At 40.1% G+C, this 24,958-nt stretch overlaps 1 protein-coding gene across 2 annotated transcripts in view; it reads right to left on the reverse strand.

The window, feature by feature from the left end:
* The window catches only part of KIF19 (kinesin family member 19), a 1,202,512-nt gene that overhangs the window by 109,055 nt on the left and 1,068,499 nt on the right, over positions 1-24,958 (reverse strand). The window contains exons 16-17 of one of the 2 annotated variants that reach the window (XM_044085136.1): positions 16,669-16,774; positions 7,333-7,447 (exon numbers count right to left, since the gene is read on the reverse strand). In XM_044085136.1, the coding sequence (XP_043941071.1) occupies positions 7,333-7,447; positions 16,669-16,774 (221 nt within the window). Of the gene's footprint in view, positions 1-7,332; positions 7,451-16,668; positions 16,775-24,958 lie in introns of both variants that reach the window. The other variant, XM_044085135.1, reaches the window with a different exon arrangement.

Here is a 24,958-nt window from a genome sequence, read left to right on the forward strand (position 1 = left end):
ATGTTTTTGTTAATGAAGTCTGTTATAATGTGTTCCATGGTCTTACAAATGAGAAAAATCAGGGTTGTGGGCCTATAGTCTTCTGGGTTGTTAGCAGGGCCACCTTCATGGAGTGGTATCACCAGTTCTGCATGCCATATTCCCAGGAATGAGCCTGTAGCCAAGTTCAAGTTAAATAGCATATGTAGAGCTTCCAGAGGGTGTGTTTGGTACAATTTATCAAACAGTCAGTCATGTTATATGGTCCCTGACAGAAACTGTTCTTAGTCTAAGACAGCATTTTCAATATATGTCCTTTAGTGATGATGGGGGATTTTGAGCACTACAGGGATTGTAGGGTTTTGGATAGACATCTCAGGAGTAAAATTTGCACTAAATGTATCTGGTAGGACATTGGCAATGCCCACTGGGTCAAAGTAGGTCTTGTCATTTATTATAAGTTCCTTGATCATCATTTTCTAGTTTTATAACATAAGTAAAGGAGGATTTATATCTGTAATTGCTTCAGATACCAAGATGAACTCAAGGGCTACCATAGTAGATCAAATAGTCTTTTAAAAAATCTTAGTCAAATTCCTAATATTTTCCTTTGACCCTATACTGAGGTTCTTTCTTTTATTGTTGATTTTATTCATATCAGTGGGTAAGGAAGCAATAATGGAGATAAGACCATCAGTGCTGTCAGCTGAGGGCATTCTCAGCAGTAAAAAAAAACTTCAGTGGCATGAAGTGGAAGTCCCTAAGTACCCACTCTTGGAAAAAAGCCCTTTTAGTATTAAAATTTCAGAAACACATGGATAGATACAGCCTTTTCATTTTCTGCAAGTAGATCTTTATTGAAAATATCCAAAGTATCCAAAGTAGGAGGTATATATCAAAATAAAATAAACAAAAATAAAATATATCAGAAACCATTTCCCTGTTTTGGCCCTTACTAGAACAACTTACCATTTGATTCAGAGTTCTAGGCAGATCTGATAAAGCCACGGCAAAAGCATTTGTTAAATTCTTTTTATAGAGCCCCCCTCTCTTAATGAAACTTTATTTGATATCATAGAGATCAGCTTTAATAAAGTCAGCCCTTACATAATAAGGATGAAAATAATGATGGAGATTTTTAGTCCATTTACTAACACATTTTTTAATAAGTCAAAGAAATGTATGTTCTGATTACTTCATGATACAATTGTGATTATAAAGTTGAAATGTAATAAAACATTAGGAAATCATTTTCTTAGGATGACATCAAAGGGGCGTGGTATTATTTTGTAAGACAACCTTGGGGAGTTACTGTGCCTCATACAGACACACCGTAAAGGCCGTCAGTACCCCGCAACATGCCTACTAACTTGGATATAAAAAGAGCACAAGAAGTACACTGTTCTACACAACACTCACCTGCCTAGTGACTCTGCTCCTACTTTGGACACTTTGGATATTTTCAATAAAAATCTACTTGCTTTTTTCTGAGAGTGGAAACCTAGGGACCTCCACTTCACTCCACTGAAGTTTTGCTTACTGCTGCAAATGCCCTCCACTGACAGCACAGTTGGCCTCATCTCCGTTACTGATTCTTTACTGTTTTTTTTTTCACTGAATAGTTTTTCTAAAGGTTGTAGTGAATATCTTTACTGAAGATCTTTACTTAAGATTTTCTCTGAAGGATTTATTTACTACTTTGCTTATCCAAACTACTTGGTTTTTCAGGACTGCACTATTATTATCTGTTTGGTCTGGCTAGTACATAAAACCATTAGTTTTTTTCCCTTTTGGTTGTATTTTTCTCACTTCTTTTTTGAGATATATTTATGTGGGTATACAACTCCTTGGTGTGAAGTTTTTATAAATGAATTCCAAGACTTTTCTATAGAGTTTGAAAAGATTGGAGCAGTTGATGTCTTTAAATTTTGATATATTGGTTTCAGAGGGTTTAGGGAAAGGTTACAAGCTCATGGTTTGACTTAAGCAGAGATAGAGTTACAAAGGGAGTTGGGCATGATCTTGCTACATTTATACTTACCAAGTCAAGAATATGTTATCCTCCACTTGAATTAGTAACAATATGGACCAATTGATTTTATATTTCTTAGGTCTAAACACTTTTGAACATATCCTGTATTGGTAGTGTATGTATTCCAGTGAACTGATAGGTAGTTAATGTGACTCAGAATGACTGTCTTCTAACTTATGGGGATTTCTTCCCTGATGTTTAGGAATTTGACATGAACTTCCAGGGGCATGAAAGGGGTTCTACAACAGGCAATACATTGATGGCTGATTTTGTTTAGTCTAATTTGGAAATAAATAAGTTCAATTTGTGGGTCTCTGAGGTGATAGGTTCTCTGACAAATATGGGCATACCAGCACAATTGCCATTGGATCAGAAGGCATGGCAGATACTAAATGTAAGTATGGAATGTATCTTTTTTGTATGATTTTATGTGTATGTGTGTGTGTGTGTGTGTGTGTGTGTGTGTGTGTGTGTGTGTGTGTGTGTGTGTGTGTGTGCATGTGTGTGAGAACAAAGCAATTCTGGTCAAGCTTTAATTACTGTTTGTAAAACAAGCACAGATCTAAGTCTGAGGAGGGTGAAATCTTGCAGACCCAGTGGTTACAACTCTGAATTATAGCTGCACAATTTGAGTGTGGCAGGGTTTACCTATTACTAAAGAGGAGGCCAAGTCTACTTAGTCCAGTTAAATTTTCCAGAAGGTTGCAGAAAAAGGGAACAGTGGTCAGTACTTTCACTGCTTTTACACAGCCTATGACATCTTCTTGATGAAGACATTATAAATAAACTAAAATCTCTTAATATGAATCCTTACATTATAAGGTGGATAGCAAACTGACTGAAAGACAGTCAAGGTAGAAAGTGCCACCTCAGAAAGTAATAAGCTAATTAGTTGTATATTTCAGAGCTCAGTACAGGGACCCCTCCTTTTTAGCATATATGCTTTGACTTTCAGACCATAAACTCAGTCCTATAGCTAACTAGTTTTGTCTTTTAGTGTAAGCTGGGTGTTAATTCTTCCCTGATCCTCCTCCCCCAGACAAAGAATCTCCAGAGCAAGAACTAATCCTTACAACTTAATGATGTACTGAAAAAAGGGCTAAAACCAAATGTTAAAATGTGCAGCATTGTCAGATTTGGTAAACAACTGTCGTCTACAACTTACAACATAGCCAGTACCCCATTTGAAATAGATATGGTTATCAAGGATCTCAACACCTTAATTGACAAACTTCTGCTTTAATCACCACATCGCCTCAGTTGTCAAGAAATCCTTCTATCACAACTGATATCAAAAGGCATCCCATCTAGACTGAAAGACATTACTGATCTGCTGTATTCAGCTCTGATTACATTAGTTACAGACTATTATAGCCCCCTTTAGTATGTACCTAACAAATGCATCATAATGCAGGAAAGTTCCCAGAGGTTCCTAACAAAAAAATGTTAGTAGTTACAAATCTTGAAGCCCTTTGCCTGTACTTTGCTTCTTACAGACTTCAATGTGGAGATCCACGTCTTACATTCTGTGCAATTAAGGACATAAACTCTCTTGACCTCCTGCATCCTCACAAAACAAACAGGTCCACAGACAACAGAGCCAAGGGTTTGAATCTTCACCAACATATAAATGAAACTGACTGGAAGGACAACAATGTTTACCCCTTCTCTGGAACAAGGTGCCCTTATATGTTAAAGCTGAGTGAGAACATTAATTACTTCAAGGCAAAACTTGGCAATTGGATGGACATACTTAAATTTATTCCTGCCCTGACCTGTTTTGTCTACCTAGTAGCAAGAGGAACATCATAAGGATGGGTATTGGGAAAATGCAAGTAGCCTGATGACTTACTTGTCTTATAATTTTTATTATCCTATGAGCCTGTGAATACAGCAATGTGAACATATTACAGCTTTAAGGCCATTTGTCCTTGGTACATTAACTGTACAAATGGTAGGAGTCAAAGCTCTTACTACTGGTTCCACCTTGAGCATTACTGAAAATATTTTAAGAATTACAACCCATGACACCTAACAATTACACTAGGAGCTTATGTACTTATTTTAAACAAGTAATTTAAAATGTCTTTGGGTGTGGCAAGTTTAGGTTTGAAGATGTGTGATGGTCTTGAGTTTTTGGATGCGCATTTTATTTTTATAACTTGTTAGAACTCTTTGGCCTGTTAAGTATACTATAGCTGTTTGAGTTTTGCAAGTTTTCCTAGTATTTTGATTTCATTTTTTTGTGTATGAAAATGATTGTAAACAGTATGGTTATTGGTGTCATTCTCATGTGTTATGTAAATTCATTCAGATGCTTTATAGTATATTTCTTTGCTATGTATTTTCATCAATGTTATAATGCCTCTTACTATATTGTACGGTGGTGCTTTATCTACATATGCTTAACTGTTTTATTGTATATTGTATTCAAATTCAATTTCTGTAAATTTTTTTCTTGCTTACTTGTACTGTGGAGTTTTTCTTAGGTTCATAGGTTCATAGGTTCATAGGTTCATACTAGGCTATCTGCCCGAGGGCATTTACAAGCCTAGCCCATCGTTTTGTGGCTTACGCCACCCCTTTAGTATGGGGAACTATACCCATTATTTTGCTGTGCCTCTGTCGAGCAGTGACACTGAGGTAATCCCTGGGGTATATCTGCGATCTCCCATCCATTGGTCAAGATTTCTCTTGAACAAGGCCAGCGAGGTGCTCTGCCTCACATGTACCGGGATTTTGTTCCACAGCATAGGGAGTCTTTGGGTGATGAATCTATCCCTCCAGCACGTCCTATTAATAGCCGTGTCAAGGTTTAAGTCTCCCGCCTTGTGGCTCTGATGGATCTAGATTTTTGAGGTGAAGCATATTCATCAAATCTGGGTTTGACATGGCCTTGTATGTTAGGCAAAGGTCACCTCTGAGCAGCGTAAGCGACTGAATAGAGCTGGAGTTCTTTCAGTCGGGCAGCATAGGACAGATTTTGAGACCCTTTATCCTTTTGGTGAGGAACTTTTGTGGCCTCTCCAGCTGCTGCAAGTGTCGGGTCAGATACATTCCGAATGGGGCATTGTACTCAATCATTGGTCTGATGAGTGATGAGTAAAGGGAGACTATGACCTCCCTTGATCTAGATGAGAATCCCTTCATGATAAGGTGGGCAATGTAGAAGGTCTTCCTAACTACTTTAGCTACATGGGTGTCGAATGACAGACTACTATCAACCTGGGTCCCCAGGTCCCTGATAACTTCTTCTGTGCCCAGTGGATTGCCACCTATTTGGTAGCTAGGGGTAACCTTGTTTTTCCTGAAGGGTATGACTATGCATTTTTTGGCATTTAACTTTAGGCCGTGGCTCTGGCACCAGTTATCCGCTTCTGTGAGACCCTTCTGAAGGATATCTGTGTCAGATGTGTTTTCTACTATGGCGCCCAGTTTGCAGTCATCTGCAAACTTTGTCAGCCATAACCCTCCTGTGTTTGCTTGTACTTCGGAAAAGTAGATGCCAAACAAGAGTGGGCCCAGGACTGAGCCCTGTGGGACACCACTTGTGACAGGCTTTGAGTCTGACATGGCGCCAGCAGCTCTGACCCTGTGGGTTCTGTCACTCAGCCAGTTTGCAACCCATCTTGTGATGTATGGGTTGACATTTAAGCTGATGAGTTTTTCAATGATACCCGAATGGGGTATTGTATCGAAGGCCTTAGCCAGATCGAGGTAGGCTGTATGGACTGCCTTTACCTCATCAATGGCTTTGGTGACTGTTTCAAAAAAGTCAACCAAGTTTAAAAGGCATGATCTGCCTTTGACAAAGCCAAACTGGGTTGGATCCAAAGTCTGCAAATTCCCTATGTCTTTATTTATGAGGTCCATTATGATCCACTCCATGGCTTTGCAGATAAGGCTTGTCAAGCTAATGGGCCGGTAATTTCCAGGGTCGGTGGAGGCACCGCCTTTGTGAAGTGGTACCACAGTTGCAGTGCGCCACTCCCTGGGTACGTATCCAGAGGTAAGACTTTGATTAAACAGCTGTCCTAGCTGTGGGTTTAATTCCTCATTGAGTTCATGGAGCACACAGCCGGGGACACCATCAGGTCCCATGGATGCTGTTTTTTGCTTTGGAGAGAGCAGTTCTCACTTGGGCGCTGGAGATGTTTGGGGGGCTGCAATCGTTTGGTATAGATATCTCTCCTTTTGGGGGGGAGGGGAGAAGTTTGCACTGAACCTGTCAGCCAGTATGTTGGCAATGTCTGTAGGATCAGTAATCTTCACATCATTTTGAACAAACTCTGAGCATATCTGGGAGTTTCCTCCCAGGTTTCTAACATAGCTAAAGAAGGCCTTATGATTGTCTTTTGAGTCTTTAGCTATTTTTCTCTCGAAATTTGCTTTGGATGATTTTATGAGAGCTCTTAGTTTTTTACTTATAGTGATCAAGGGTGTCTTACCTTTTAAGGATTTTGCTCTATCTTGTAGTAGCTTCCTCCTTTTGTTGTAGAGTTTGTTTATGGCTGGGGTCCACCAGACTGGACGCTTGCCTTTGGTACAAAGAGTCTTTGTTTTGCTTGGGATTGCCTTATCCATGCAGTCCTGCAGGTGCTGGTAGAAGGCATTTGTAAGTGATTCAGCGGCTTGAGTACTGTTTTCCGCCTGCTCGGGGGCCTTAAAGGAGACCACACTAGTCTTTAAAAGTGTGAAGTCGGCTTTTGAGAAGTTCTTTACTGTGGTCTTTTTTATTTCAGGTGGGGGTGGGATGAGGACCTCCAGCGAGATTAGTTTGTGGTCTGATCTCACCAGTGAGGGGTACACCTCCGGTGTTGAACATTGTGCTCCCATGTTCGTGATGATGAGATCAAGTATGTTATCTCCTCTTGTGGGGATGGTGACTAGTTGTTCCATGGCATTTGAGTTTATGAATTCTCCCCGGGCCTCCACTGAAAAAGGGCTTTTGCTCAGATGGACAATCCCGGTTAACACACGTTAAATAAATAAATTCCAAAGAGGCTACTATCTGTCATTTTTTCATATTTCACATTTCAAAATAAATACAAAACAATATTTACTAGTTAGTTCATGTTTATTTACAGAATAGGTGTACAAGTGGTAGATATACATGTAGTATTGTGTGAGATAAATGTGATTTCACATAAAGACTGCTTGTTATAACTGAACGTCTAAAGAATCCAAACAGAATTGTGAAGGTAGTTAAACTCTGGTCAGAAAGACTTCTTAATAGTGTTTTCATATACACATACACACACTTACATGCACACACGCATTCACAAAGTTTAATCTATTGCTTTTTATGTGCCATCCCCTACCTTTGCGGGTGAGATGATTGTCTGAAAAGTTCTCGCTGCTTTCGGGGGAAGAGGTGAAGTGGTTGCCGGTATTATGAGTTAGGTTACTGTAACTGTGTAAGCCACGCTGACGTGCCTGCTGATAGAAAAGAAGAAATCCATTTACAAGTTATAGCATTATCTCATTATCACAATAATTATACTAGCTTTCATAAAGTATGCATATGTATTTACATGTATGATATGGCATCCCACTTTATTGTGATTTCCCAAAGGCCCATCCCACGACAATCTCCCTGAAGTTTATCAGTGGTCCACCTGAGTGTTTGACTCCTTCAGGTTGCCCTCCTGTGCTGGTGATGATGAGGCTTCCAAATGAGAAACAGGTGGTCAGCCTGGAAGCCGCTACTGTTGCAGAGGGAGAAGGTTTACTAGGTTAACAGCCCTAGCCACTAAATGCTGGCAAGCTGTTGTAGGCTATGATGGCAATGAAACATGTTTTAGGACAGTGTCCACTTCTGGCTCTATGATGGATATATCTACCCGGTCTTCTCTTACATCCAACCTGCTAGTTATTCCAAGCCCTGGTCTCTAACAGAGCTTGACAAACTGCTTCTACAACCAACATGCCTCCTGTACATTGCCCATGGGAAAAAGTCAAGAAGGTGGAGTCTCATCATTACTTTTTCTCCCCGTGACAACTCCAAAAAGCATCAGAGACACTAGCTGAAATTTGGCTTCCTGGATCACTGTCAGGGCTTCATCTCTCTGGGCCATGAGCTAGCTGTAAAGCATTTTATTTAAATAATTTCCACATATATTGAACAGAAAAAGACTGTGTTAAGTGGGATATCATCAGGTGAGGATGCAAAGTAAATAGCTTTACTGTATGCATGTATAGTAGGCAGACTAATAAAAGCCCAACCATTTCCCCACCCATTTTAGTAAGGAAATGTGCACTGCTTCTCTTTCAAAGTTAATTATCGTTCAACCAACAATTTTGAAGAAACACTAAATGCGTTGAATGCATTAGATGAGCAACTACATAAACACAGTGTGAAGGATATTTTATTATAATTTCATTGTTTTTGCAGTCTATGTATTTGTTGAAAGGGCAGTGCAATAAGTAGCACTGCCATCTCACAGCAAGAGGTTCTCCATTGTGTTTCTCAGCTGGTGTACCTGCTGTGCAGAGCCTGCATGTCCTTCCTGTGTTCACCTCCCACATCCTTGAGTTATGGAGTAGGTGGACTGATGACTCTGGAGTGTGTGTGTGTGTGTGTGTGTGTGTGTGTGTGTGTGTGTGTGTGTGTGTGTGTGTGTGTGTGTGTGTGCACGCGCAAGTTTGCAGAGGGTATATTTTTCAATTGACCTGATTTTTGCTCATATTAGTGGTCTGTTTAATACAGCCATGATTGAAACTGTAGATTCATTAAGGACCTGGGTATATGATTAGATCCAGCCATGTGTTTTTCTAATTATAGTAACCAATTGGTTAATGGTAGCTATAGAACTAAAGGTTGTATTAAACGATTTTCAAAGTCTAGGAAATTAGAAATGCTGACGTCATTGTTTGTTAATTCAATTAGACCCAAACTTGAGTATGGAATAGCAATATGGAAACCTTATAATAAAACATGTATGAGTAAACTGGAAAGAGTACAGCAGAAATCTACAAAGGGCATCCATGGATGTGAAAATTTAAGTTATTATGAAAGACTAAAATATTTGAGCTTGCACAATGTCTCTTACAGATATTTAAGAGGAGACTTACTCAAGTATATAGGGCATTTAGAGACAACTACCTCTGGGAATGTTTGGAGTTTGCAAAAAAGTAGTGGAGAATCGTCAGACAACCTATGTAGAAAATTCTGTAAGAATGAGAAGTGTACTAATTGGTTTTCTGAGATATCAGCTGATGCATGGAACAGACTATCAAATTTCATTAAAGCAAGCACTAATTTAGATATGCCTGAGCATTTATTATAGGAACAACTGTTTTGGTATATTGGCAGGCTAGACACATGCTCATACTTGAAATATTTGTATGTATGTATGCATATATGTAAAGTCTGTTATGTAAATTCATTCAGATGTTTTATAGTATATTTCTTTGCTATGTATTTATAATAGTGAAATAGCATATAATGAAACTAACTATTTAGAGACGGTGCAATGGATACGAGTTTTCAAAGGGCAAATGTGTAATGTATTTGCTGAAAGCCTTAGACAACCCACTATATGCAAGTGTTCTTTTCTTGGGGCAGCCCATGAGCACTGTCTGGTGAAATAAAGTAGTCAAACTCACACAGTAGACAAAGTCTGAGTGACAAACTGTTGTAGCCAAACATATTGCATTTCACACCCATGTGACTATAAAAAGCATGCTAATTTTTTTTGACAAAAATGTCTTTTGAAAACCTGTATCCATTACATAGTCTCTAAATAGTTTCACTATATGCTATTTGGTTCTGAAATTCAACAAATATCTTGTGGTTTAACATGAGTTTCAAGGGAAGAGTCATTTGCTGTTGCTAATACTACCTCTGTTTTTAATGTGAAAGCATTTTTCTTTCTTTAGCAAATGGTTTTCAGTCTTTTTTGCTGTAAAATTTGAAATAAAACATTCAGTTAAATCCAATACTCTATCGTTATTGTAAAAGCAAAGAAGAAAAAAGTATACAAGCTGACAGGATTAAAGAGTGTTTCATGGGATTTGGGGACAGACATCTAATTAACAGGATAATAGTATGGCTGGGTCCATTACCCTGCCTAGGGCATCACTGGACCATATTCCAGCTTTAACACCACCACCTGTGTTTTTTTCCAGGTTCAGTAGTCACTATGCTACAAAAACAACATCTTATTATTATCTAGCCATATTTACTTCATGCATAATTTTTATTATTATGCCGAATATAGTGAACAGCCAGAATGTTTGCTTTATTTAGATATCTGGGATATAGAAAGCATATCATTAGACTGACACAGATGGTAGCAAATATCAGTATGAAACCATTTATCTGGGTCTCTCTTGTCAAAAGTGTGACAACTTTCCAGTGGAATTTTCCCAGTTATAAAGTTGTAAAGCACTTCATAGCTACTCAAAAGTCTATTGATGACCTAACTGTAATCCATTCACACACATCAACTTAATGTATGTGCAGGAAATAATTCTGAGTATGTGTAGAATGCTCATGCAGTGATGGTACATCAAGTGAGTCTGTAGATTTAAAAGTTCTAAACTGTGTCAAGGCCACTAACTCTGGGTCATGTGTGTGATGTTTCTGACTACAATAAGACTTCAAGTAAATAAATATGTTCAGTCTAAAAGAGGAAATTAAGGAATTTGACATTCCATAGAGATATTTCAATCAATCAGAAAGACACAGTGAAGTCTGTTGTAAATTATATTAACTCTGTCACATGATCTGAGTTTTTAGTACAGTATTGTAAATAGCTCTAAAACTCCTTAATACGATGCAGGACACAAGTGACATCATCCAGTTCTGAAGCCACAATATCTAACAGGTGTTGGCAGGAGACAAACCTGAGGGCAGACTACCAGTCTTTAATTCTACACATCCTGGAAAGGTGAAAGTCGGTCAGCCATTGAAGGGATAATCTTTCACCTGGAGATTAGGGACATCCATTGCCAAATGACAAAACTGAAGAGATGCCTGACAAAAGCTGGATCAGCACCTGAAAGCTGAATGATACTGTCATTCTGTCTTTATCAGTAAAGTCAGCATTTATTAACCCAAGACCCACCACATTCCATGCAGTTGTTACTGCCACTAGTCCAACAAGTTTCTGGGCAGTTGGGTACCTGGCTTCCCCCAAAAGCTGTTTTTCCTTTCAACAAGGAAATCACCATGATGGTGATCTTTAAACACACAATCATCTAATGCAGGCCAAATCATGGACTTAACATTGTAATAACAACTCAACAGGAAAGGAAATCTTGGGATGGACTCTAGGACCTCCACATTCTATGTGCTTGTCAATGCCATTAGGGCAATAAGGAATCAAGGAATCTTTGGACAGTTAGGTACCCATTTTCCCCTAGAATAGTATTTCCTTTTAACTATTAAACTGCTGTGAATATGAATTTTAAACACAAAAGTGTCCAGTGAATCCATCAAGAAATATTCCCTATTTTATTGACTCAACTCTCCCTAGGGGGGAGTCATAAGCCAAGGATGAAAGTGCTACCGGTGATACTGGAGGTATGCATCCAGAACTTATAAGTACTTGGGCACATGTTGACAGATATTTTTAGCCTTAATGGCCTTGTGTCCTTGCATGCCAGCCATGGGTGGGGGGCAGAAAACAAATAAACAAACAAAAATCCATTGGTCTTAACTATGATGCTACTGAGATGCCTCATTTTCTTCTAAGACAATAACATAAAACTTGCTATGTCCATGGATATCAGGAGTGACTCCTGGAATTCACAGTTGATGAGTGCCATCAGTGACCATTAAAATCATTTGCATACAGGTCAAAAATGTAAAAAATAAAATTAATTACACTACTGGAGTTGGGAACATTCCACTCTGCAGAGATATAGTAGCTGAATTACATTAGGAAAAACAGCCATAGTGAAACTATGCTTACAATGACAGAAATTTACCATTAGTTTTATAAAACCTATGCCAATGTGATATTACAGCAGAGCTGTTATACGAAGTTAAATAGTATAGGGTGTATTTACATTTTCTGACTCTGGCTGGCCCTAGTCAGAGAGCTCGTTTACAGATGGGATCCGGGGAGAACATCTCTACAACAAAGATAATTAAATAAACAGAACAGAATAGAGAGCATAATTAGTAGGCCATGGTGGTGCAGCGGTAGCATTGTCGCCTCACAGCAAGAGGTTCTCCCGTTCGATTCTTGGCTGGAGCGCCTTCTGTGTGGAGTCTGCATGTCCTCCCTGTGGTCGAGTGGCGTTTGAAAGACATGCGTGAATGGGCGTGCCTTTGTTGAAGGTTGGCCATCGGGCTGGCATGTCGGCACCGTAAAAATCTACTGCCAGTCATTAGCGGACCGGAGCTTCGTTGTGGGGACCCCTAACCGGGAAAAGCCGAAAGAAGAATAACAATATACAGTACTAGAATGTCAAAGGTATGAAAAAGCAGTTATAAAATAAATACAATCCAGTATAAAATAATTAAATAAATAAAAAACTGTCCATAAGGACCTAGATTAGTAAATATATACATAATAAACTTAAGTTTCAGTTGAAATACACAGCAAAAGAATAATACAATAATATACAATATACATTTGTGTTCACCTGTAGAGAAGCATGGTATTCATTGTCTGGAAAGCTTAATAAAAATAAAGCTGTCAAGGTTAGCTAAACCAATCAAATTAAGCTTTACATAATACTTCAAATAAGATCTAATATATTGTGGCAAAATTATATTACTCATCCTTTTGTAGTTGACACAGTGAAATTACCAATTCTGAATTAATAATGGAATCATAGTACTGTAAGTAACATAACTCAAATGATTAGATACATTGTAAGCTCATGTTTTACATTTTACTTTCCTCAGATCAACACAACAGTATTTACTGCTGACTTGTCTAGACCATTAACTATAGGATCCTGCTTTTCACCAGAGGTAATGTGGAAAACGGTATGTATGGAGTAATGTTTTGGCCAAGGGTACACAAGGAATGGATCAGGAAGGAAGCTGCAGCCTCATACTTCTCAAGAAAATTTCTTTGTCATTCCATAAATACCATAAACTTATACTCAATAATTAACAATGAACTCGCTGTGTGCCACTTTAACTCAAAAAAAAAAAAAATGAAATGGCTCTTAACCAATGAACCAAATAATCAATAACTTAAAAAGTGTTTTAAGTGTGGGAGCTTTGTCTTGCACAATACATGCAGGGTGACAGTTAATGTACATTCATCTTTCAATATATATATATATATATATATATATATATATATATATATATATATATATATATATATATATATATATATATATATATATATATAGATATACAGGTCTATAGTTGCTGCAATTCACCCGATGGGGCAGATTCAAAGGCAAGTCTCTGGCAAATAAGGTTTAATGAACTGTGTCTTGAAAATTTGCACAGAATGAAAAATATTAATACTGCTGCTATCAATGCTTAATGCATGTTATAATTTTTTTGCACCAGCCCAGCCCTCGTACCCCATCTGCATTGGGTCTGCAAACCACTTTGTGTCACCTCCGAACTTATCCATTATTTCTCACTGGGGCCAGTCACAGATCCAAGGCTATGGGGATCATGACATCTGAGCTTCCATCCATACTGGGTGTTTAACTTATGGCCTACCCATCCCTCCTCTTTGTGGCAACACAGTATGGTCCTGAGTGGGCATGTCATTTCTACTAGCAGTGTATTGACCCATCTCAACCTTAGCTCAGCAAGGCACACCACTCAGCTGCTGACCATGCCTCCTCTATCGATGTCACTGACCTCCACCAAGAACTGTCATTAAGAGATGCCCACATACTACCTCCTACTGGGATGGACATGCCAATCCATCCCTGCCACTCCATTAGTTGCCACAGCTGCTAATCAAAAGTTGCTCACCTAGGTTGCAATCAGGAGTTTATTCCACCATGCCACTGAAGAGATTATCTTTTTCCTAACATCATTCATTGGTGTTAGCTAACAATGGTGTATGTGGTATGACTTGGATGTAGTTCATAATCTTTTACTACAACTGACATACTACATACATGGCACAACATTACAGTCAACCTACTGCCAGTATGGTACAATCAATTATTTAACATGGGTATACATGTATCAAAACAGGGCATTTTTCATGAAACACAAACAGCAGTGAAGACTGAGAGTGCAATCTGGAAGAACAAAAAAGTTAAATCAGACACTCCTCTTATTCTGTGCAACTAGATATAGGATGGGAATGAAAGACTGCAATTATGGTATGTGACAGACTCAACTACAAGAGGATACCTTTTAAATGTCCAGATTTTCACAAAATGTCAAGATTTTTGTCTTTATATTTTTGGTCTGTTCAGGAAGTCAAGTCAAAGTCAAGTCAAAGAAAACTTTATTGTCATTAAAAACTGCACAGCAGTGTAGCTGAATGAAATAATAATGCTTTATTCTCAATGCAGGAATCAGCTGCACATATAGATAGAGAAAAATTAATAAAATATCACACTAGAAATGTAATAAGAAGCAATTTGTAAGTAAGGTAGGGCAGCAGTGACCCACACCCATCCCAGAACAGGAGACAAGGAAGACAATGAACAATATGAAGGTAATCTTGTCAAATAAAATTGAAACAATAGCAACATATCTATGATTAGACTGAATTATTGCACAGTTTGTATATTGCACTTTACAGTCCTTCAGTGTGTAGGTGAGCCACCTTAGTATTGCACTTAGTTATTGCACATCCATAAAATAAATACCTTGATAGGCTAGTTATGTAACACACATCATGATTTGTTTTTCCAAAGAGTTCAACAGTTTAATGGAGAGTGGAAAGAAACTGTTTTTTACTCTGGTGGTCTTACAATGCAGGCTTCTGTATCTCCTGCCAGTGCATAAGCGAGCGTACAGACCACTGGCAGGATGTGTTGGATCGCTGGAAATCTTTTTGGCCCTGTCTATAAACTGGCATTTGTGTAGATCTTCCAGAAGAGTAAGGGAGGTGCCAATGATTCTTTCTGCTGACCTTGCAACTCTCTTGAGAGCCTTCCAATCCTGATTATTATAGCTTCCATACCAGACTGCAATGCTGTTGGTCAGGATACTATCAATGGTGCCCCTATAAAAGATCTGAAGTATGGAGCTTAGTAATTTTGCCTTTTTAAGTTTCCTTAGAAAGTGCAAGCGTTGCTGAGCTTTTTTTACATGGGCTGATCAGGGTAAGTTCTCTGTGAGATTAAGACCCAAGAACTTTGTACTCTTGACCCTTTCCACTGTCATTCCTTTCATCGCTAGAGGTTTGTGTGGTACTTGAGATCTTCTAAAATCAACAGTCAACTCCTTTGTCTTGCTGACATTCAGTGCTAGATTGTTGCTGTCATACCAGACCAGTAGTTGATCAATCTTATTCCTGTAGGCCTCCTCCTCTCCATCTTTGAACATGCTTGTAACAGTGGTGTCATCCACAGATTTGATAATCCTATTCATCTCATGTGTGGCCATGCAGTCATGTGTCAGCAGAGTGAAAAGGAGAGGGCTTAAGACACACCCCTGTGGTACTCCTGTGTTCAGGATGACACTTCTGGAGCTGTTGTCTCCCACAGAAACCTTTTGAGACCTTTCAGTAAGGAAGCTCAGAATCCAGCTGCATAAATGACAGTCTATGCCCAGTTGAAGTAGCTTCAGTATCAGATTCTGAGGGATGACAGTATTGAAGGAAGAAGTGAAATCAATGAATAGCAGTCTTGCATAGCAGTGTTTGCCTTCTAAGTGAGTCAGTGTTTCATGGAGAGCTAGTGAGATCATGAGTTCATCATAAAATTTGTGGTTTTCTGCTAAATCACAGACTTCATATGCTGTAGAAAATGCATGCTAATACAATTCTTGCTAATTTAACCTTTTTCTAGATTTATAAGAGCGATATTTAAAATCTCTTCCTAATTTTTGGGACTTTATCCCCCACATTATTTTATGCTTTGTTAGGATTTCTTGCACTAAGAGGTTGAGAGATATTCAGAGGATCAGTCGCAGAATTACAAATGGGGAACATGTCTTGAATAACTCCTTTCATAAATTGGCCTACATGTTTATTTACACTGGAGGGGGAGTAGATTGATTGATTATTTGTATGGAGTACTGTTTTGTGAATAATGGAAGGGGAAACACTTTGTAAGGGAATTGGTCAGTGTAGGCTTGGGACTGTAATAGAAATAATTAATTTCAAGAGAGAGTGGCATGTTTGTGTTAGAGGATTTTGTATAGGAAATCACCTCTTGGAGTAAATAACAGTTAAGGCTGCTGTTTTTATCTTGTTGGGGTTACAAGTCTTTTGTGTCAATGGTTAGGGTGATGGCTTATATAGTACCAGTATGCTGTGACTCAGGTCTTCTAAATTCAGTCACACAATGTAATGCATTACCATATAACATGACATTATGCTTGTTGATGGAATGGAAGTATACTTTATAGCAAAACTACCTTGAGATTCAAATAGTTAATAGCAATTATTAAGTAATATGCAGCCACATGGAAATATGTGTTGATATAATACATCCTGTTACTTAAACATACATAGATGTTTATAATCTCAAATATAAACACATTTGGATTCTGACAGCTAACTAGCAATACCTGATTTTAATATCATACTTACCTTTTGGTTTACCATTCCAATGATGTGGATAGGCGGTGGTATTATGACAGTTGAGTTCTTTATCTGACGTGAGCGAGGACTAGTAGTAAATACTTTGTTATTGTCACTATAGTAAAAGAAATAAAGTGTTAACACAGTCAGTGTAACACAGAAAAGTACACTGACAAGTAAAGATATCATTCCTTACTACTTCTGAACACAAGAAGGATTTACTGTATGTATTGTCTTTGTACTTAAACACACACATACATGTGTGTGTGTGTGTGTGTGTGTGTGTGTGTGTGTGTGTGTGTGTGTGTGTGTATATATATATATATATATATATATATATATATATATATAAAATCAGCTATATAATTAATTCTTTCTATATACAGTAATTATAAAAATTATAAACATAACTAACAATAATTATTATAATTATATAATTATTATAATACATTAATATCATAATTATGATAATATAATAATTTATTATACAATGAAAATGAATTACTGATTACATAATGAAAAAGAAGTTATGTCTTACCATAACGTTCCACCTGTATTGTTGATCCTCGTTCAGTCATTACGTATGGGTATCGGTTCCGACCTCAGAACCGAACTGGCCATCCTCCAAGCTCTCGTCAGCTACAAACTCTTGAGCTAAAACTCTTACCCATGATTCCCCTCTCCTTGTTACCTCAGATTGAGTTTGCAAGTCAAAAGAAGGTAGAGGCTACCTCTGGTCAAATGACCTAATAGAACTGGATGGTGAGATCCACTAGAAGCCACAGGAGGGGGAAGGAGGGAGGGTCGTAATGACTGAACGAGGATCAACAATACAGATGGAACGTTATGGTAAGACATAACTTCTTTATCTGATATTGTTAATCCTCGTTCATTCCTTACGTATGGGACAGAGTCCCCAGCTACCTCTATTCCTGGGAGGCTCTCATGAAAGGACATTCCTGAGCACCACAGAACCAAAAGATGTTCTTCTCCTGGAGGCCAAATCCAATTTGTAATAATTGATGAAAGTATGAGGTGTAGCCCAAATTGCAGCTGCACAGATGTCATGTAAAGAAGCTCTGGCATGGAAGGCAACAGAAGTTGCCACCAACCTTGTCGAATGAGCCTTTATGGTAGTTGGCAATGGAATCTTACGTTGTGTATAATTGAAGGTCACAAGGTCTTTCAACCATCTAGCCAATGTGACCTTAGCAACAGCACATCCTAATCTAGGTCCAGAATAGGCCAAAAATAACTGGTCTGATTTACGAGAGGCCTTAGTCCTGTTCAAGTGGAAGCAAATTTGCCTGTGAATATCTAGGGTATGTAAGCAATACTCTCCTTTGTTTGAATGATTGGGGAAGAAAACTGGCAATTCAATGGTTTGATTAATGGACATTTCAGAGATCACTTTTGGCAAAAAGGAAGGATTTGTTCTCAAAGACACTCTATCTCTATGAAAAATCAAGTATGGACTCTTAATGCATAAGGCTTGAAGCTCAGAGATACGTCTGGCAGAAGTAATGGTGACCAAAAACAAGGTTTTCCATGACAAATACTTGAGGTCGTATGAAGGAGCTGGTTCAAAAGGTGGTATTGTCAGAGCTTGTAGAACTAATGACAGGTCCCATGGTTGAATAGGTTCTCTAAAAGGGGGCTACAGATGATTCACATCTTTTCTGAAGGTCTTGCATAATTTGTGTGACATAAGAGAGGAGTCTTGGACACCCTCATGGAAATTAGATATTGCAGCCAAATTAACTCTAATGGTAGAGGCCGATAGACCTGATTGGAATAGATCAGCTAGATACTCTAGTACTATCGATACTGGTGCCGAAAAAGGACCTACTTGCTTTTCTTTCAGCCAACAGGTAAATCTTTTCCACTTGCTTGGATAAGTAAATCTAGTGGAAGTCTTATGAGATGCAATAAGAATGTCCCGTACTGGCAAAGAAAGATCATTCTGTCTGGCAATCAAGGGAATTGGAGGAGCCAAGCTGTGAGCTTCAGGCTGTCCAAGTTGGGATGAATCAAATTCTGCAGATGGGAGATCAACCCCGGAGTTGGATGGAGAATCCATGGTTGATCTAGCAGGTGAGGCCAAAAGAAGGGGAACCAAATCTGATGAGACCAATATGGTGCTATGAGGATCATCTTGCTCTTCAACCAACGGGCTTTCTTCAGAAACTGGGGAATGAGGGGAAGAGGTGGAAATGCATAAAAAAGACCCAAGGGTCAATCGTGGACTAGAGCGTCCCTGGGTGACTGTCCCGGATGGGGAATCAGGGCGAGGTAGTTGCTGCAATTGTAGTTGGTCGGGGATGCAAAGAGGTTGCAGCATGGATGGCCTCAGTGGTGGAAGATCTCTGCCGCTATCAAGGGATTCAAGGAACACTCATGAGGTTGTAGAATGCACCTGCTGTGTCTGTCTGCTATCACGTTGGAACTCCTGGAAATGTGCGCTGCTACAAGAAAACAGTTGGTAGCCATCGCCCATTGCCATATCCTCATGGCCTCTCAACAAAGGGGGTAAGATTTGGTTCCACCCTGTTTGTTGATGTACCAAACCACTGCCATGTTGTCTGATTGCATCGCAATAGACCCAGACAGCAGTAGGGGATGGAATGCTTGCAACGCCAGAAGCACCGCCCTCAGCTTTAGAACATTTAAAGGCAGTTGGGCCTCCAATATGGACCAAGTGCCTTGGACTTTCTGTCCCTGACATAACCCCCCACCCCATCTGGGAGGCATCCGTGGTCACTGCAGCCTTGGGCTGCTGGGGGGTGAAGGGGTGAGACCATTGTGATGGGTTGTGGGTCATCCACCAATTTAAATCCTGTTTGACCTATGAGTTACTCGAATCTTGGCTGAAAGAGGATACTGAAAAGGATATCATTGGGTGAGCAGTAGCCATTGTAGAAGCCTCATGTGAAACCTGGCCAGGGGGACAATGGTGATGGAGGCTGCCATGGAACCCAACAGCTGTAGGACAGAGTGAGCTGTGGATTTCTCCCCTGAAAGGATTGGGATCAGTTGTTGCTTTATACTTAGAATTCTGTGCTCTGGAATGGATGCTCTGCAATTCTTTGTATCCAATATGACCCCTATGGAATTCTGTGGACTGAGATGGGGTGAGATTGGATTTTTGCCAGTTTATGGTTATGCCTATCCCTTCTGCAGTGAGGAGAGAGTATGCCAGGGCATCCTCCAATAGATGTCTGGTGGGGGCGGAGATGAGCCAGTCGTCCAGGTATGGAAGCACCTGGAATCCTTCTAGTCGCAAGTGAGCTGTAATGACTGCCATGCACTTTGTGAACACTCTGGGGGCTGTAGAGAGTCCAAAGGGTAGTACTCTGAACTGTTAGTGACTGGCTCACACATGGAAGCACTGAAATCTTCTTGATGGCCTGTCCGCTTTTATGTGGTAGTACGCATCTTGAAGATCTATCGAGCATGTCCAATCGTCTTTTTCCAAAAGTGGGAGGATAGACTGTATTGTGACCAACCAGATTTTTTTGTACTCTTACAAACTTGTTCAATACACTGAGATCCAAAATTGGTCTCCAGTCCCCGGTTTTCTTTGGCACCAAAAATAGTCTTGAGTAGAATATGGATCCTATCTGGTCTGGATGGACTATTTGGATGACTCTTTTTCTTAGCAGCTTTGCTATCTCTACTGCTGCTTCTTCCGTTTGACTGGGTGGAACGTCTGGTAAGTTTGTTGAGGGGGCAGGACAAAGATCGAAGGGAATATGGTAACCTCTGGTTATTATCCAATCGGTGGTGATGGTTAGCCAGGCAGAAGGGTACAAGGAGAAACGACCCCCAACCACCTCCAGAGGAAAGGAGTTGGGCCGCTCTTCAGGAGCACTGGTAGGATTGATCAGGAAAAGAGTCCCTGGAACCCTGGTTACGCGGATCCCCTCTGCCTCGAAATGGTCATCTTCCCTGTGAGTTTCCCACTCTGCCTCTAGGGGAGAACTCAGCCTGTGTGTCATGGAAAGGATCCAGAGACTTTTTGTACCATATCTTCCCACTCTTCTGGTTTTTGGAGAAAGCACATTGAGGGGAAGAATAACGGACACCCACGGCAGAAAGGGTCTTACCTTCCTCTTCACTTCTGGCCAGTGTGCTTTTAACCTTGGGCCCAAACAATGAAGAGGCTTCGATGGGAGCATTGAGAAAGGAAGCCTTGAAGGGTTCTGTGAAATTGCATAAGCGCATCCAGGTGTGTCGTCTCAAAGCAACGCCTGAACTCGCCACTCTAGCTGCTCATTTTGATGCGTGAAATATCAGGCGCATGGAGGAGTTTGATATCGATTCAATGGTAGCCAGCTGAGAAGCCACTTTGTCATGGACCTCATCAGACACGGCACCAGCCAAAGTTTCAGAGAGCTCAGAAACTAAATCCCTTTGAAGCCTGGTAAAGTGTGCCATATAATTCAGGGACCTGATTGCAAAGGTCGCTGATGCAAAAGTACGCATCCCTATTCTGTCCAGAGACTGTGACTCTTAGTTGGGTGGATGAACAGTCTGGCTTTCTTCTTCCGCCAGGTCCTTCTTGGTTGCGGCTGCCACCAACAGAGCATCTACAGGAAGACCTTTAGACTAATGGGGGTCAGTAGCAGGAGGGGACAAAATTTTATCTGGCCTCCAGGGAATGGCCTCAACAGTGTCAGGAACCTTCCACACATGCTGCACGATGAGCCGGACCAGTTCGTTGGCAGGTGGAGTAACCCAGGAGGTAGGGGGCAGGGTGCAAAAGGCCTGCAGGAACACAGACTCTTCAGAGGTCAGGTTAGAGGGCTGCCAGTCACCTCTGTTTTTAAGGATTTCAAGGATATCACCAAAGGATACCACATAGGGTGAGCGAGGGGAAACTTCCCCATCATCAAAGTCTGTGTCTTCAGCAAGGGACACCTCTGTGGATTCCATGTGCTTCCTCTTGCACAAGCTTTTTTGTTGAACTTCCTCAGAGGGAGAAGCTGGGGAAGACAACGCAAAAGGGGTTTCCTGTGGGAGTACATCCTGAGGCCCTTGAGCCTAGTGTCTGCTAGGAGCGACTTGTGTACATTGCAGTCCAGAGGAGGGCAGGGAGACTGACAACACAGTATCGCCAGTAGATGCCAAAACCTTCTCCATTAGTTGGAAGGCCGGTCCACCTGAAGAGGGGTGAGTGTCCAGGACAGGGGTCACCCCTCCCCTAAATGGCTCAGACTGTCAACTCGGAGTCCCTGGATGGCTGTGAAAACCAAATTATGTATGCCACAGCTGACATCCTGGGTCGTAGCAAAACTCTCCTGCCATGAAGGTAACTGTGGTTCCTTAGTGAGGTCCATAAAGGGAAATGTAGAGGGGAAGATTGTGCTTTATCAACGGGCTTCAAAGGCAATGAAGGAGGAAAATAAGTAGGGGTCTTTGGCAAAGGGTGATCACCTCCCGAGGAAGGATAGGTCCTGGGGGGGGGGGGCGGAATACCTCTGTCCAAAACCACTTGATCCACAAGACGCAATACGTCGTGTTCAGAGAGGCTTCTAGTGGATTTCATGGACACGGCTGAGGGAGAGTCAGGTCTATCCACAGATGGGCCAAGCTCAGTGCTCACCTTACCAGTCTGCACTGAAAGCAACGGGGCCATAAGAGACTGAACTACAGGTGTCTGCACCAAGGAAATCATTGGTGCCGAAGTCATGGTCTACACCAACAATAAGGTCGGTGCCGAAGTGGTTGTCGGTGCCGAGGCTGGGACTGAAGAAATCGGTGTCAATAACTGAGTTGTCGGTTCCAGGTAAGGTATTAGAGCCAATGAGGTTACAGTCTACGCCAACAGGATAATCGGTGCTGGTAGAGAGGTCTGAACTGAGGAGCCCCTCAGTACCGATACGGTAAAGGGCACATTAGTTGGTGCCAAAATCACAGATGGCGCAGATGGCCTTGGTGCTGAAGGTCTAAGCACTGAAAGCATTGGAGTCGAAAGAGTCAGATTCAAAGTAGAAAGCTTAGCCTTCTTGGATCTTGGTTGGTGGGCGTCCCCAACTGGGGACAAAGGAAAAGATTTGGCCTTTGAAAGATCATCAGTCTTTTTCTTATGGGATCTTGGAGGGGTTGAAGCCTCCGACCCAGAAATAGCCTCTGAAAAAGGAGATTTGAAGAACCCTTTCAGTAACAATTTATTTTTCCTCTCAATCAACGTCCTGTTAGAGAAGTTCTTACAAATTCCACAGGGTGGATCAACTGATAAATGAGGCACACCCAAGCAATAGACACACAGAGAATGTGCATCTGAAGTAGGTAATTTATGGCCACAATCTGAACATCTCTTAAATCCTGGACTACCTTTTTTATCTGCCATGATAGGAAAGAAGGAAATCAGAAAGAATACCAGGAATGGTACAAGAAATACCCGAAGGTAATGAAGAAAAGGGGTCTACCAATAATGGTAAAGAAGAAAATACCACCCAGTAAAAAAGACTGAAAAATTTGAAGAAGGGATAGTCGCTAAATGCGATAAGGTAAGAGAGAACAATTTAGAAACTTTTCTGAGAGAAAAATTTGTTTTAAACTAGTATGACAACAAAATATTATACTTAGCTCAAGAGAAGTAGCTTGACATGACCGAATGGGCGATGCGGCAAACAAAATCTGAGGTAACAGGGAGAGGGGAATTTTGGGTAAGAGTTTTAGCTCAAGTGGTTGTAGCTGATGCGAGCTTGGAAGATGGCTGGCTCAGTTCTGAGGTCAGAACCGATACCCATACATAAGGAATGAAAAATAATTAACAATATCAGACATTATTATATTATGATTATATAATGAATGTTAGAATTGTTTTATGATCATTGCTAAAAGTACTGGACAAAACACATCAACCAATCACTTCACCAAAAACAAGCCAAAACAACACAAAATACAACAAAAAATGAATGAACGTGGTTAACACGCATTACAAAGGTGGGCAGGTTGATTTCATGCAGCTTCCCTTACAAAAAGCACTTTCCCTGACACTGTCACTAGACCAGATAGCATAGACACTCACCACACACACACACACACACACACACACACACACACACACACACACACACACACACACACACACACACACACATACCTCAGACTCTCACACACTGTAAATATATCCCCTTACCTAACCCTTACCCTAACTCTAAAACATGCACACTCAAAAACATAGTAAATCTATCCCCTTCCCTGTCCCTTTCCTAAATCCTAAAATGCACATACGCACACACAGTGTCCCTGCACTATCACTTACCTTTGTTGACCAACCAGAACTAGCCCAGTGTAGTGTTTGTATAAACAATTCTTTGCTCACTTCTTTCAGCTGCTCACTTGTATCGCACAAATGTCTTTTGACTGAGTCAGCTGTAACCATGAGTCTACTTGAGTGGTCTGAAATTCCACATTACCAAAATTCATTTTATCAAGATGAAATCAGCGAAACCTGCATTTATTGAACAGTCACATCACCAGAAACTTTTACAGGGTATGGAGGCACTTGTCTAACATGGAGAAATTTGTCCTTTTCCCCACTGTAGTGTGATCCCGGAGTTGGTATGTATACATATATATGTATACATATATATATATATATATATATATATATATATATATATATATATATATATAAATATATATATATATATATATATATGTCTATATATATTTGTATATAAACATATTTGTATATATATATATATATATATATATATATATATATATATATATATATGTGTATATGTATATCTATATATATATTTATATAGTTAGGGGGTGTGAGGGGTGCCGCCCTCCACCTGGATGGGTTTGACATACTGTGGTTTGTTAGTACTTTAATGTTGGCCAAGTACCTCCATACCCTGTTAAAATTTCCGGTGATGTGAATGTTTGGTAAATACAGGTTTCGCTGATTTTGTCTTGATAAAGTGAATTTTGGTCTAATGATTGATATATATATATATATAGCTATACACACACACACACACACACACACACACACACACACACACACACGCACGCACACGCACACACACACACACACACACACACACACACACACGCAGATGCACAAATTATATGAATGTACCACATTTAATCTAAAACAGCCATCGTCAACTGCAATATCGTTGACTGCAAAAGGTGGAAAACAACATAACCAACCCAGTACAGCACATGCACTGAGAAATAGCAATGGTGCATACAAAATCAAACTGTAAAAAAACAAATAAATCATTGTTTTTCCAGTTATTCCCCAGGTGGAGCACCTCTGCAGTTTCACACA

This window comes from Protopterus annectens, chromosome 10.part0, assembly GCF_019279795.1.
Source record: "Protopterus annectens isolate FY-2018-M chromosome 10.part0, PAN1.0, whole genome shotgun sequence".
NCBI lineage: Eukaryota > Metazoa > Chordata > Ceratodontiformes > Protopteridae > Protopterus > Protopterus annectens.